Source organism: Colius striatus, chromosome 5, assembly GCF_028858725.1.
Source record: "Colius striatus isolate bColStr4 chromosome 5, bColStr4.1.hap1, whole genome shotgun sequence".
In the NCBI taxonomy this organism is placed as follows: Eukaryota; Metazoa; Chordata; class Aves; order Coliiformes; family Coliidae; genus Colius; species Colius striatus.
Window position 1 is genome coordinate 19,681,939 of NC_084763.1, and position 15,774 is coordinate 19,697,712.

At 36.6% G+C, this 15,774-nt stretch overlaps 1 protein-coding gene across 1 annotated transcript in view; it reads left to right on the forward strand.

The window, feature by feature from the left end:
• The window catches only part of ZNF385D (zinc finger protein 385D), a 161,536-nt gene that overhangs the window by 135,545 nt on the left and 10,217 nt on the right, over positions 1-15,774 (forward strand). The window contains exon 5 of the mRNA XM_061997187.1: positions 13,900-14,133. Coding sequence (XP_061853171.1) covers positions 13,900-14,133 — 234 coding nt within the window. The remainder of the gene's footprint in view (positions 1-13,899; positions 14,134-15,774) is intronic.

The window sequence follows — 15,774 nt, forward strand, 5'->3', positions numbered from 1 at the left end:
CTAATGAAAATAATGCAATAGAAGAAAATGGAAGGTTAAAGTTAGTATACACATTTTTTCCAAAGCTGGACAAGTTCTCTGAGGTTCTGCCTAAGACAGCATGTTAGAAGAAATCCCATGTGCAGGAATCTTACCTAATATGGACCTGGAATGTCAGTTATTGTGGACTATGTGATTAGATCCCAAAAGAGCAAAGTCTAGAAGGCATTTTAATTCATTTCAACTTTTCTGACATACCTAAGTCCTGTTTTCAATGAAGTATAAAAGGTTATAGACTGATGAAGACAATGATGATTATTATATATTGAAATGGACAGTGAGCAGATTTGCTTGCTTATTATATGAGGTTTTTAATTGACTTTTCCCATAAGTAGAAAAGAACACAGGCAAGACATAAAAGGACACACAAAAATATCTAATAAATGTTATTGAGAAATAAAACCACCAACCACTAGAATTTATTTCACTTTAAAAAAAAAGAGAATAATTAAAAATTTCAGTTAGAGGGAAGAAAAATTAAATAGGAAACTAATGATTGCTTGCTTTTAAGAGTTCCATTGTGACTTTTCTACCCTTTACTACCTTTTCTACCCAGTTTCAAGCTGCCTTTGTAAGTGCTATGGGTGGTTAGCAACTTAAAACAATATTTAAAATATAGCCTTAAAAGGTGAAGGGCTTAAGAAGCAGTTATATCGTTGAAGTCTGCTTCTATTGAAAAAGCGCCCAGTGCTTTTATCCCATAGCTAATGGTGGCTGCACTCTACTGCAATGAATTTTTCACCTGATCAGGTAAAAGTGGGAAGTCTTTTCTTCTTTGTACTATATTTATAAGAGTTCTTTTATCATCTCATAGCTGCATCTTATACTGCATGCTGTAGCATTTGAAGTGTTAGAATATCATGTCTACTATACTGACAAGTGTACATGAATGATAGGAGTGAAGGGTTTTGTTTTGATGTGAATTGTGTTTATATTACTACACTGCTTACCTGCTGAAACTTCACCTTAAATTTTTGTAAAAATGTCTGAAAGCTTTAAGACAAGCTTATAAAAACATAGTTTTGGCGTACTGCATGTCCTCTCCGAGTTGTGATGTTTAAGATTGACAACAGTTGTACAAGCATATGCATTTTTCTTTTGATTATGGATCAAGACATCTGATTCACTTGATCTAAAGTTCAGAGGCTTTGAGAGGGAGGAAATAGTATTCTTTTCTTTTCTGGTCAATTTACAGTCTTTCACTCAAATAAAAAAAATCTTTATAGATATATCATCTAAGACTGTAGCTAAAGTATCACTATAATCAATTAGCTTACAAAGTCACAACTCATGCAGGTTTTCTGAAGGAGTCATAGGCAAGCTCCTTGCCAAATGGATAATGCATAAGCATTATGTAAGGAAACTATTTGTGCAAGTGTTGGCCAAATTCTTTACACTGTGAATTAATCAAATCTAGTTTTGATAAATCAAAACAGTGAACTTAAGCTAAAAGGCTGAAATCTGCATTTCACAATGTGTATTGCTGTTTTGGGGACTGGTATATTTGAAATTTTGTTTCAGAAGTGCAGTGCTAACTCCTTTCACAATTTGTGTTTGGGTTTTTTAAATGCTGTGTAATACAAAGAGATGAAAAATTAACTCATTTATAATTTTGTTTATATAGAAAGGTAGCCTTAGATTCCAAGAACACATCTAATATAGTATATCAGCACTAAAGAGATTCTTAAATGTTCTTGTTCTGGTTGCTGCAGAAGCTAAAAGGTGTTTTGTGTGTTGTTGCAGCTACTGTTACTCTAATAATGCAGTCCAATAATGCAATCCCATAGAGCTTACACAGAATCATTCTGGATTAATGTCATCAATCATATGCATGGATTGGGATATGGCAGAATGAAAACTAAAGAACAAGAGTATAGTGTATTACATTCCTAAAGATAACTTTCTTCTTTCTCTTTTCTAAGAAATAATGCTGTGTCTGAATGATATCAGATCTAGTGATGTATGAATAATGGTCATGTACAAGAAAAGAAAAAAAATAACAGAGGGAGCTAGGGTAAGTGATGTAGTATTTGCAAACACATTTAGAAGGGAGACTGAAACCGCTTTTGTTGCTACTGTGTTATGTTGTTAGGGGAAGAGCTGCATACAAAGTAAAATGTGGCACATGTAGAGAATGACAATTTGAGTTTATCAAAGAAATCAGTAAAAAAATGTAATTATACTCATTAATATCTTCCTCTACTGGGAAACAAAATGTGAAAAAAACAGCCATTATGGAACTAGCACAAACAGTTGGCAATTGTTAGCAGTCATGTTCCTGTTGCATAGGGCTGTTTTCTTCAAATGTCCCTCCATGACATTTCTTCTGAGCAGATTGTAGCCCTAACTTCACCTGTGACTAATTGCTTAAGAATCACACCACTTGCTACGTAGCTACCTTCCCTCAACATGGCAGACTTCTTTACTTTGCCACTGTTGGACAAAATAATACAACTAATTACCTAAGTCACTGTGAATATTAATGTATGTCACTTTTCCATATAACATAGGCCTTTAATACCAGCTTTACAAGAGAATCTATAGGAGAAGGCCAAAGCATAGCAAGAGTTAAATGCTCCATCTGAGATCCTACAAATGTTTGCTGAAGTTAGTTTTGGCTGCCATGTTGATGGTAGTTTTCATTAATATGCAGGTACACTCTTCTCTGGCACTGCAAACTAAGAGTAGTCATTTCCTTACTAAGGTCTCTCTTAGCTTTGTGTCTTAAAATACAAAATTACCATTGTTTTATGAGTAACTGGTTAAATCAAATAGTATATTTGATCCTATAAACTTTAAAACTAGGAGTGATATATATGAATGTTGCCATTTTGAAATGCATTTGTGATTTGCACTGTTCTTTTGTTTGCAGAAGACTATATGATTTACCAGGATAGCCTTGGGCTAGGAAAACATCATATCTTCGTTTTGTTTCTGTGGAAAGCTTGCCTGATAAAATTACAGTATTGACTATATAAAGATCCCAAACAGCAAAGCACTGATAAACTCTCTGCTGGGTATGTGTAGTTCGTAGTGCCAGGAAGCACCACTGGAAGAGACTTCTGACAAAGAAAATCTTATGAAAGGGTACTCCCTAAACTACCAAAGTAGAACAGTTTCTCTTTGCCTAATTCCAGGACCAGTCATTCAACCTCACTGTGGTTTGCTTAACATTTCCTCTGACAACTAAATTAATTAGACTAATAGCTCAGTTGGTAGCAGGCTGCCTGAATGTAAAGACTGATAGGACAGCCACTGGAGACTACTAGTGTTGCACAAAATATTTGTTTGATTTTAAAAACCCATAAAAATAAAAGCAAATAAAAACCTGTAAATCATGCCAAGGATTATGATGACATCAAGTTATTTGGGAATTGTTGGTCTGGATTGTCTTTGAAACTCTCTGTAAACATTATTCCATGCCTTTCACTGAAATACACTTATGTATCATTACATAAGCTGTTTGTTTCAGTCCTGTCCCAGAGGTGACCTATGGTGGGATGGAGAGAGGAAGGAGTAGAGGAGATGCAGGCAATAGTAGAAATATTTATTTTACATGATGAAACCTGATGGATTTCAAGATGAAGTTAAGTAGATATCATAGTAACTGCAACTGCAAGTACTAAGAGCCTTTCACAGACTCTCTGGAAATTGCAAGAGATTTCCTTTCCCTAGCACTCACCTGGGTGCTACTCATGTCATGAACCTGTTGATGTATGAAACATATCACCAACAGCATGTGATCAGGCAAAGGAAAAATTCCTCATAAAAGCATTCAGCTGAAGAGGACTACTAAAAATCTAAATGAGATAGCAGACAAACCAGATCATTTTTTTCACTCTAAAGATCAAGGATAATAACATTACCATCTCCTATCCTGTTTTCTCATCAATTCCCTGTGAAATTTGTTCCTCCAAAATTTAAAGGTTTCATAACTCAAATTTGATAATTATGGAACAGCAGGTGGTTGTGAGAAAGCCACTGCTGACCAGTCTACAGAACACATCTGCTACAGCATCTACTTATGGTGCACTCCAAGACAGATGTCTGAAAGAATGTACATCTTCGCACTGCTCTCTCTGCCTTCACTCCAGTGAAAAAAATTACATTCTCATAGCAGATGCTCATACAGAGTTTGACAATTTCTATATTAGACACAACATTAATTAATTGCCAAAACCAGATTTACTAACTCAATGCTCTCCAGTAAAGGAAGTAAGCTGCTGTAAAGAGAATATCTTTAATTATTCCTGGATTCAAGACAGGAGAATGCCATGAGGTATTATACTTATGATGGCAGTCAGAAGTCAAAATTCTCAGAAATTCTGAGTTGGAATCAAGTTATTTTTATGTACTTCTAGGTTCTAGTACTATAAATCTGTTTTGAATCTTAAAGTTTAGATGGAGGTTTTAAAGAGAACATTCAATTTGCTTAAAATGAAGAATAAAAAAATTCAGTTTTCTGCTTACAATAAAGAGTGATTGTATGCAATCTGCAGTACAATTCACTCATACTTTCCTTGTTTCATTTGATTAATGAAAGCAATACATTTTCTCTCCGTCAGTGATTAATACTTCTCTGCACTTCTTTGGTTTTGGTGGCAGATTGGTGGGGGAGAAAGTCCACAATTAATTGTATTTGATATCAAGTGTTAAATAGGCTTTGCCAATCTGCTTTTGTAAAATATAGTTCTCAGTCTCCACTAGTGTGTAGCCTGGATTGTGTCTGCTCTATGTCTCCATTAAAGAGAAGGAGAGTTTAGGAAAGTCATTTTCAAAGCTCGTTTCCTTCACTATACTTTCCTGATAGTGTATGATGAAAGAGAACAACTTGGTTGTTGGTTTCTTACCCACGTCTGTGGGGCAGGTACATGGGGGCAGCAGGAGTAGCAGGCAGAGTTATGGTTATGTACTGGCCTCAGTAATAGCAGTTTGTTCTTCGAAGTACATGGTTTGAGTTAAAGCCCTGGTGTTTAGGAGGTGAGGTAATACTTTGAAGCCATTGCTGTTAGCAAAATGGACAAATGTTCCTCACTGAATTCTGCTAGAGGAAGTACTGCCTCCAATACTGACCAGGTATAATTCATACCACCTAGAATTTGGTGGTGAGGCAGGGTCTATTTTTAAATAGTATTTTGGGCTGCTGTTTACACTAGTGTTTACATGGTGCCAGGGATGTTCCTGGACATGGAAATACAACCATTCATTCATTTCCACTGCTATAGCTATCTCTGGATGACTTTTGGCTGAAACTGAATCTTCCAGCTAGACCTCGGTAGAGTCTGGAGTTCAGTATGAGCCAAGGAGCAACAGGCGGTTCATGTGCAGCTGACCTATTTTGGAGGATAAGAGAGCTTAATAATACAGATGGGGACTGCTGTGCACATATTGGCCTCCATGGTATAGCCAAGCCAAACCCATTTTACTGTATATCTCACAGAACATTTTTCTTTAGTGGGCTTTTTAGCTTTAAGGAATTCTTTTCAATGCCTTCATTTTTATGGGTAGTAAACTCAACCATTGCTAAATCTCTGCTCATGTATTAAGATTAACTACAAATATATTTTAGATTCTGCTTGCTTTTAATTAGAAGTTGGGAAAAACAATACTGAAGCATATGTAGATATAAAATTGGTGGCAATTTGCCAGCATAGCCTTTGATGTTGCCGAGCTTCAGAGACCTATGTATAGGATAATACAGCTTTCCTTCTACATATGTATATATACATGATCAAACCACTATAAGCATGTTTTATTCCTTATCTTAAAAGCAGCCTCCAAAATAAAAATATGACTATTGAAATGAAATATAACACTCTAACTTATGTATGACCTTCAAGTTAGAGCCAAAATAAGAAATGTCTTATTTTAGCAGAGCTGCTGAGACCACAATCTTCAAAAGTCCTCTTTGCTCTTGACTGGGAGCCCCATCCTTTATACAAATGCTTTGTCCTGGTTTCAAATTAAATTTTTCACATGAGACTCATTAATTAAGTGGCAAGAGTAACTTCAGCCAGTGACTTGTTCTTCCCCTTGCAGCTCCTTGCATGGGAACCCTTTCATGCATAGCTGGTGAAAGCTGCTTTTTTTCTGAGGAGAAGTCTGTAGGGTAGAAAGGACGGTTCAGCACTCAAACCCAGTCATCAGCAAGAGTTGCTTCAAATAACTGGAGAATCGTTTCCCCTCATAAACTCCTTTCCTTGTAGTCAACATTTTTCTCAGCTACATTTGCCTGAGAACACAAAACGCAGACATGGTGTGACATTTCCCTACATTCCTCCTTCCCTTTCCACAGGACTTTTACCCCCAGCTGTTACTGTTTCTGCCAGCTCCATTCAATTAACCCCAACAAGAATGCAGTCATTCTTCCACAGTTAATCCTGGTCAGGATTAATGAATTCTACTTTAAATGAAGGGAACAGGTATCCTGGTTTCTGTCTCCATCTTCCCAGATCACCACCGAGGCATGTCACCAGGAAGCATGGAAGAGAGGCAACTGTAAAATGAAGCCACTTTTGGAGCCACTTGTTTCTTTTATTTGATTGATGAACACTGCATATAGTGTGACTTATGTGTTAAAGTCCTTCAGTCCTTAGTGCGTTTTCTGTATATTTGAACAAAGGCTTGGGTAATACCTTTAGATATGTTGAACCTTTCACTTTCAGGTTATCAAAAGCAATCACAAAGACAAAGCAAAGTAATAGGAAACTTGAGCAAGAGAGTGACTGATAAGCCAGGGCAGTGACAGGAGAAGTGAGAAAAAAACCTCTTTAATAACTGGTGTTTAAAATCGAGATCAACTCATTACAGTTTTTCAAATTATCTTCTTGTTTGGTCATAGACATCTTTATTTATTACTTCAGAGCTCTTGACTCTTCCATTGTGGCATATTAATTAGTATCCATGCTGAAAAAGACCAGGAAAATATAATGATTTCCAATACTTTGTGTTACTTCACTGAAGGAGATCTTGTCATAATGTGTGACAGAACTGCCATTAAGATATTTTGATCTGTGATGTATGGTACTTGACTCTCTAAACCATGAAATTGTAATTATTTTTTTCTTGAAAATCAAAAATTTATATGGATCATTCTGAGTTCTGAAAATATACTTACAATTCTCCAAGTAAAAGTTTTCCACTCTGGGAAGGATATATCTACAAAAAATAGATTGAATCGTGGTTTTGAACATAAAACTAAGTCAATTGACTGGAATTTTTGTAAGACCATAACAAAAGAATTTTCTATGTGATACATTGTAACAAGGAATATATCCACCAACCACAAAATATGCAAGTCTGTATTCTGCACATATAAAGAACAAGTCACTACATTTAAGTAAAAGTTTCACAAAGTGTTTTGTTGAAATGCCAGAGCCAAACAATGTGCTAGCATATGTGTTCATGTTTTAGCATATCACAGAATCATAGAATGGTAGGGGTTGGAAAGGACCTTTAGAGATCATCCAGTCCAACTCCCCTGATAAACAGGTTCACCTAGATCAGGTCACACAGGAACGCATCCAGGTGGGTTTTGAAAACCTCCAGAGAAGGAGACTCCACACCTTCCCTGGGCAGCCTGTGCCAGGGCTCCCTCACCTGAACAGTAGAATAGTTTTTTCGTATGTGTAAATGAAACTTTTTGTGTTGCAGCTTCATCCCATTACCCCTTGTCGTGTTGCTGCATACAATATAAAAAAGGGATGCCCCAAGCTCCTGACACCCACCATTTAGATAATTGTACATATTAATAAGATTTCCCCTCAGTCTCCTCTTTTCTAGACTAAACAGCCCCAGTTTCCCCAGTCTTTCCTCATATGAAAGATGTTCCAGTCCTCTGATCATCTTGGTGGCCCTGATCATCTCTCCTTGTCCCTCTTGATCTGGGGAGCCCAGAACTGGACACAGTACTCCAGATGAGGCCTCACTAGGGCAGAGTAGAGGGGGAGAAGAACCTCCCTTGACCTGCTGGCCACACTCTTCTTGATGCATCCCAGGATGCCATTGGCCTTCTTGGCCATGAGGGCACATTGCTGGCTCACAGTTAGTTTATTGTCAATCAGGACTCCCAGGTCTCTCTCTGCAGAGTTGCTCTTCAGCAGGTCACCCCCAGCCTGTACTGGTGCTCTTCCCTTATCTAGCCAGACAGTTATAGCCTCATAGAGAGCTATGAGGTTGGTGAAGCAAGATTTCCGCTTGATGAATCTATATTGATTCTCCCTGATAACCATCTTTTCCTTTGTGTATTTACAAATAACATCCAGGATGAGTTGTTCCATCACCTTTCCAGGGATGGAGGAGAAGCTGACTGGCTTGTAGTTTCCTGGGTCCTCCATTTTGCCCTTTAGAAGACTGGAGTGACACCAGTCTTCATCCAGCCCTTAGGCAGGTCTCCTGTGTTTCATGATGGTTCAAAAATGATGGAGAGTGGCTTAGCAGTAACTTAGCAGCCAGCTCCCTCAGCACTCGCGGGTGTATCCCATCAGGACCCATGAATTTATGGGTGTCCAGCTTACCTACCAGGTCTCTAACTGAATTCTCATCCACCAAGGGAAGGTCTTCTGTTTTCCAGACTTTCTAACTCATTCGGGGACTGGACTTCCCTATGGTTGGTCTTGGAAGAGAAGACTGAAGGAAAGAAGGCATTTAGTAGTTCTGTCTTCTCTGTATCTTCCGTCACCAGGGTACCATCCTCATTCAGCAGCAGGCCCATATTCTCCCTAATTTTACTTTAGTACAGAAAGTCAGACAAGCATAAAAAAAGCTGGTCAGAGGGGATGGTATTTTGTTTTTGATATACTCCACTGTTATATTTCTAGATTCAAAAGAAATTACATCTAATCTTCAAATGTAAGTACCACAAAGAACACAAAGCTGCTCAAGGAAACTGAGAACGTGATTGTTATTTGGTAGGAAAATAATATGCCAAGACTCTTTTGAACATGCCTGTATCAAGGACATGTATGGGATCATTCTGTTATTTGATGACAGTTTGCTCTAAGGGAGCCATCTGACAATGTTTTTGTAATACCAAGAGGTCTTATGCTGAAATATTTCATATCAAGTAATGTTTTTCATGAGAAATAGAGTGCTTTTTAGGTTTTGAGGGGTGAGAGTGAATGGGTTTCTTGTGTTTTCCTGTACAACATTATGGACCAAATGATCAATTCTTTTATATCTATGGCAAAGTTTGATTTAAATGAGACTAGTGTGTATGGGTATGTGCTACATCAGATATTTTTAAATGCATGCCGCTTGAGATTGCGGAAGAAAAAACACACTCATAAATAGTTGTGATTTGTTTGAAGCCAGAGCCCTTTTCTCTCTGTGAGTCTATTTATGGTTTCAGGATAAGAAATTCTTATTCTTAGTCGCAGGAACCGATGAGTGAGATTTTCATATACTCAGAAAAAAAAACGTGAGTTGTAATTTTCTGTTTCTTCAACCCAAAGAAAATTTATGAGTCTGGTAGCTGGAATATGAAATTCATCTTGCTTACTTAGGAGGACCTTTATCAGACACTTGCAGTTTTCCACTTGAACTATGGGCTACTGAAGGAGTTAGTTCTCACAGGCTGTTTTTCATCTAACTTTGTCTTCTTGTTAAAATAAATCTTTTTGCCAATGATCAAGAATAGATTTGAATTATGTGGGTTTGTTTGGGTTTTTTTTAGATTTTATTCTTTTGCTATATTAAGACCAGAAATACAAATTGTTTATTGTGAATCCTGAAGTGTTCCCATTTTTTGCTGCTTGAGTCCAGTTCCATACAATATTAGCAATCAGCTTCTATGCCAAAGCCAAGCAGTGACAGTTGCAATAATGAATATTTGCTGCAGGCCACTGCTATGAAAATAGCACAGTGCTGCAAGCCTACGTCACTAGAAAGAAATCTTCCAGTTGACTGTGACTGAGATTCCAGCTTGATTTTAGATCATTTGTATTATTAGCTGTTAAAGCACTGTAATAATGTTAAGAAATCACAGAATCACAGAATTGGAAGGGTTGGAAGGAACTCAAAAGATCATCTAGTCCAACCCCCTTGCCAGAGCAAGACCACCTAGAGTAGGTCACACAGGAACTCATCCAGTTCTGTCTTCAAGGCATCAGTCCAAATGCCTTCCTATTCCTTCTCAGTATTTGGGTTTTTTTTAATCTCTTATACCGTTTATACTGTACCCTGTATTTAGAGCACTGAACTGTGTACAGACAGCAACACAGTGATATATTCAAAGAGATAGATGCTGGTTAAGTTAGAAGTTCTGGTGAAAAGAGCATTTTAATTCCCTCTTTGTAAGCTTGCTTGACAGTTTTTAGAAAGTTTTCCCCTTAAATCTTGCACATAATTCTGAAGTGTATATGAGGATGAGAGGCTTTCCACGTTCAAATGTGCTATGGATTTTAGATATTGAACTTGGATGGTTTTTTTGTGTATGTTTTGATGACATTAATGCATTTACATTAGTGGAATATATAATACATTAATATAGGGCACCTTTTGACAGATGTATGAGCAGAACATATGCTCTGAACTTTGATATTTTTGTTAGTTGAAGAATATGCTGATGACATTTACCAGATATTTTTTAGTTTAATTTTTATGTACAATGCTTCTTTCATACATGCATATCAAAATACCCTCAAAACGACTAGTATAACAATTGTATTTTCTTTTCACTTCAAAATAATTGCATAGTGAAATATTAGATCAACATAGATGTAAGAGGTCCAATATATCTGAATGAACAGAATAAAATCTGCAGTTACTTAAACTTTTGCTGTTGTTCATTGCTTCAGATTTTCCTATGGAAAATAAAGAAATTATGGTATGTGTTTCATTTAGGGCAAAATATTGACCCTTGCACTGCAAAGCTGATAATGGTGATTGATGTACGCATCTAATTTCCTGCAAGATTACTTTAAGCACCAACCTTGCTATCAATCCGTAGAGAAGTGTTTATGTCTTCCTTCTCTTTTCCTTCCCTCTCCCTGCTGCTGCCTGCTCTCAGCAGGAAAGTACATTGGTTAGACTTACTTCTGTACAGTAGTCCTGGGATGCTCACACTGAAGTTTAAAAGCAGTGTTTTCTATTGTTGGGAGTGGGCTTTTGATGAAAGTAAGTCCAGTGAAGCAACTTTCAATTTAAGGAAAGCCAACATTGAAATGGATTCTCTAGGATGGGAGAGTAATGACTATTAAATGCAGAATTTTGTAGATAGATCTACAATGGCTTAATTTACTTATCAATTTCCTAACAAAAGGCTTAATGTTTCAAAATAGTGTTTTTCTTTTGATATGTTATTGTCGGTCTGTAAAAAATAATAAATAAGAACAGAAAATTCATCAAGATAACACCGTTTCTTCTATACTGGTATTTGACATCCCCAGTACCTTCTGAATATAACCAGAAGAAAAAAAATACTTTGATTAGACCTTAGTTTTTTAGACATTGTTTTAGACATTGGTTTTTAGTCATTTTTTTTTTTTTGCTCTGTGCTTTAATGCCTGGCAATATGTAAAATATTCATATGACAAAATCTGCTTTCTTGGTTTCTTGAATAATACTTGTAAAAAACTCCCTGACAGAATATGCAGAAATATTACAAATATTTGTACATGTTACAAAGTACACAATGTATAGAAACTTGAAGTACTTGAAGACTTGAAGGACTTAAAGAGTCTTGTTCACACTGACTGAAAGGGGATCATACCTGGATTACTCCTGCAGATATTTGTTCGGATAATTTCAAGTCCTCAAGTGGACAACAATGTCATATCTCTGCAGGTAGGCTATTCTGAGACTTTACATGCTTTAACATTAGAAATAATTTCTTGATGTGTAAACTAAGTCTCTCTTGATGTAATTCCATAACCTTTGTCCTATTAGGAGGAATTAGGGAGAAGAGTGTATTCTCTTATTTTTTCCTACCTACAGAAAAACATTCATCTTTCATATTCACAGTCCATGTTTTCTAAACCTCTAATTTGTTTTGTCTTCATCCTTCACAGACCCTTACTTGTTGTCTTACATTTGTATTGCTGCTGGTTTAATAAAAAAAGCAAGTAATTGTTAATTTTTTATGTTGCAGTCCCCAGGCTGGACACAGGGCCTCTGGTGTTGACTAGAGGAGAAAAAAAAGTACTTCATAAATCTTTCACTTTGCACTTTCAATATGGTGGGGACCTGTTTCATAACACAATGATATAAGAAATCTGTGTTCATCTTGGTATCTGCTACTGAAAGCTTTGCCTGAAAAACAAGCCAACAGGAAGAAAAACCCAAAATCAAACACCTTCCTACTCCTCCTAGAAAGCAATACTGGGGCTGCTGTTTTCCACCCTGTTTTAATAGATCAGATTAATGCTACTAAGTGTGGATTCCTGCAGTTAGCTTTAATGAAAAGCATCTGATTTTTTTTAATTGTTTCTCCAATGTATTAAAATTCTTTTGAACTCTGTCTTTCTGTGTTTGTGCTTGCTCCCAGGTTGCTATTGTCTGCTGAATTAATAGACATCTTCTTCATTACTTAAGTTGTCGAACAGTATTAGTCTGAGACACGCCCGTGTGACATCAGTTAGTTGCGTTCCTCCTGCATCACAGTACATTCCGAGATTTATAAACCAAAGAATTGTTATTTTGCTCATTCTAATAGGTGTCAAGGAATAAAACACGGTATATGTAGAGCACCACTAACACCAAAGGACTTATGAAATCAATATGAGCTATTTGTGCTGGAGAGTATCCAGTTCCAGGAGTATCTCAGTAAAGTAAATAAGATTTCTTTCTACAGGAGAAGCTGCTACTCAGTAGTCTTAATGTGACAAAATACAGCACTGCAAAGGAAGAACAACTCCTGTCCTTTCTCTCCATCTCCTCTCCTTTAATCTGTGCCTTCTCCACTGGCTCAGTGCTGGATCTTACTGTACATTACTAAGTACTTTATTAACAAATGATTCTGACATATCCAAATGTCATATATGTGTTATTCAAACCACAGTGTCATTGGGCATTTCCTCTCTCTCTGTTTTGGCAACTGCAGAAAAAGCACAAGTTCTTAGGTGCAAGCACCAGGTTTACGAGTAGATTTATAGGTATATATACCTATCTATAGGATATACCTATAGATGGGTATATAACATGCTTACAGCTTTGCCAAACATACACTGATCACAGTTTGTGCAGATCTTATATACAGAATGTTATCTGTTTAGTTACTGTTATTAGTATGTATTTTTGTTATGTAATAATTGATAGCAATAATAATGTACAGATAAATGTATACTGTGTATTAATAATTACCCTCATTAATTTCAGATTACTTTTGGTTAGTATCAAGTGAAGTATGAATTCAACCTTTTATTCTATCAGGTACCAAGAACATATGGCTACATTTATTTTAGATTTTTTGTACAGAATGTTAAAACTTTAGGTTGGCTACTCAATCGGCATAAAAATTATGTGGTACTATGGCAGTTTATACACCTGAAGTGCTGCATATAAATTTTTACTGCCTATTGTAGTGGTAATTTAAACAACCTCTTTTATATGACCTGTACAACTGATTGCCTTTCAGTTGTACAGTACAGTCTTAATGACCTGTCTTTTCAGTTTATTAATTCTATATTTACTGAGTGCTAGCAGAATGCAGGAAACAGTATACATGGCATTTCAATATCTGGGAGTACTGTATTTTGTAACCACACAAAAGATGAGGAATAACAGCAGATTTAGTTTGTTAGCATTAATCAAACCATCGCCAGCATGATCTGGCACTCTGTATGGATGCAAACAACCAAATGCCAAAGGTCACAACCTTTTTGTTTTGTTTTGTTTCCTTCTATTTCCTGTCTTCATCCACAGATGTTACCACAGGGACACCAGCAATATCAACAACGACAACCGTGGAAATCCGGAAGAGCAGTGTTATGACAACTGAGATCACCTCTAAAGTGGAGAAAATCCCCACGACAGCCACTAGCAGCACTACATGCCCTTCCACTGAGACTGAGGAAGAAAAAGCAAAAAGACTGCTGTACTGTTCACTATGCAAAGTTGCTGTCAACTCTGCCTCACAGCTGGAGGCGCACAACAGTGGTGAGATGGAGCAGTACTTTTCTTCCTTTTTTCCCTTCCATCTCAAGAGTGCTGCAATAATCTTCCCTTGAATAGATTAGATCTCTTGCAGCAGGGGACAAAGAGATGGCAGAAAACTGAAAATTACATGGAATTCATTAAGTATTAAAGAATATAAATGACAGGCAAAGAGGCCTTGGTAAAGGGGGAAAAAAAATGAATTTTATTGTGTGCAAGTTATGCATTTTCTTACATTTTAACTGTTGTAACTTCCAGACCTTATAGAGCTAAATGACAACGTATTCTTCGTTACTTTTAGTGTTCACAGTTTGAATAGTTTTGTTTGTGCCAGCCAGCAAACTGAGTATGAATGCTATTAGGTTTGTTTGAAATCTAACATATTAAGGATGAAAGAGGAATCGTCAATCAGTCAGAGCTCAATTATGAGAGTTCAGATTCCTTGCTCCATATCATCAGTTAATAACTTATTAAAATTATGTATATTTTTCATTTGTTTTCATTAACAGATAGCAACTGCTGCATGAGACTTAAATGGATAATTGGTTACTTCCATATTCCTTAATTTTTAAACATTTTCTTGTTATTATTGCTAGTAGCATTGGTAATTTCCAGTAGGGGAGAGTCATCATTCAGTTGCTGTTTTAAGTGTCTTAGTGATTGGCTTTGTGGTGAGCAAGGTTAAAAGAACTTGGGATTTAATATGGTGGCAATGAACACCTGTAACAATCCTATAGAAAAACTGCTGATTTAGGATGTCAGAAGTTATCTCCTATCAAGATAAACAGAGTTAAGGGACAGACAAGGAACCTTAGGTGTGAAACACAGAGATAGTGATTTACCTGCAGCAAAATGATCAATAGTTTTATGATGTGATAAAAAAAAAGAAATAACTTTGGCTTGTCTATAGAATCCACTTAAAGAAAAATGAAATTATAATTTGTTGGTATTCATGAGAAACAAAGTGTAATCAGTTTCAAATGCTGTGTTTGCTGTATGCCAGATCTTCAGCTGCTGAAAAATCAAGTTCATAAAGCTGCACCCATTTAACCCATTTAACTTCATGTGAGAGTTGAACTCTAAGCATTTTTCTGATCAAGATGACAGTTAAAGCATGATTCTGAATATTTTAAACATAAGCCTCCAACTTTTGCTGTCTCTGCTGATAAACTGTGTGTGCGTCCATACATGCTTGTAAAAGTGCACATGTGGATGCATATCAGTGGAACACTAACTCTGTACATTGTAGTAGTCCATTATCATCACAGACTACCTGTGTGGAAGTCAGCAGTGTAAGAAATTGTTCAGTCTGAATAGAGGTAAAGCAACAGAACACTACTGTTTTCTATCCAATCTTTATTTTCATAAAAAATGCAAGCACATTTTTCTCCCTTGTATGTTTCTCACACAGTTTGGTTTCTGTCCAGGCCATTAAGGATCCACAGGTCACTGCCTGGAACCTCTGTTCCTTTTTGATTTGGAGACTAATTAGTTAATTACAGATTTAAGTGCAAGCTACCTAACAGATACTGTTTATCAATCCATTCAAGAGGACTACAAATCAAAGCCAACTACATCTTTAATAGCTAAATTACTCTTCCTATGCAAGTACAATTCAGGTCTTATTAGCAGCAGGAGTTAATG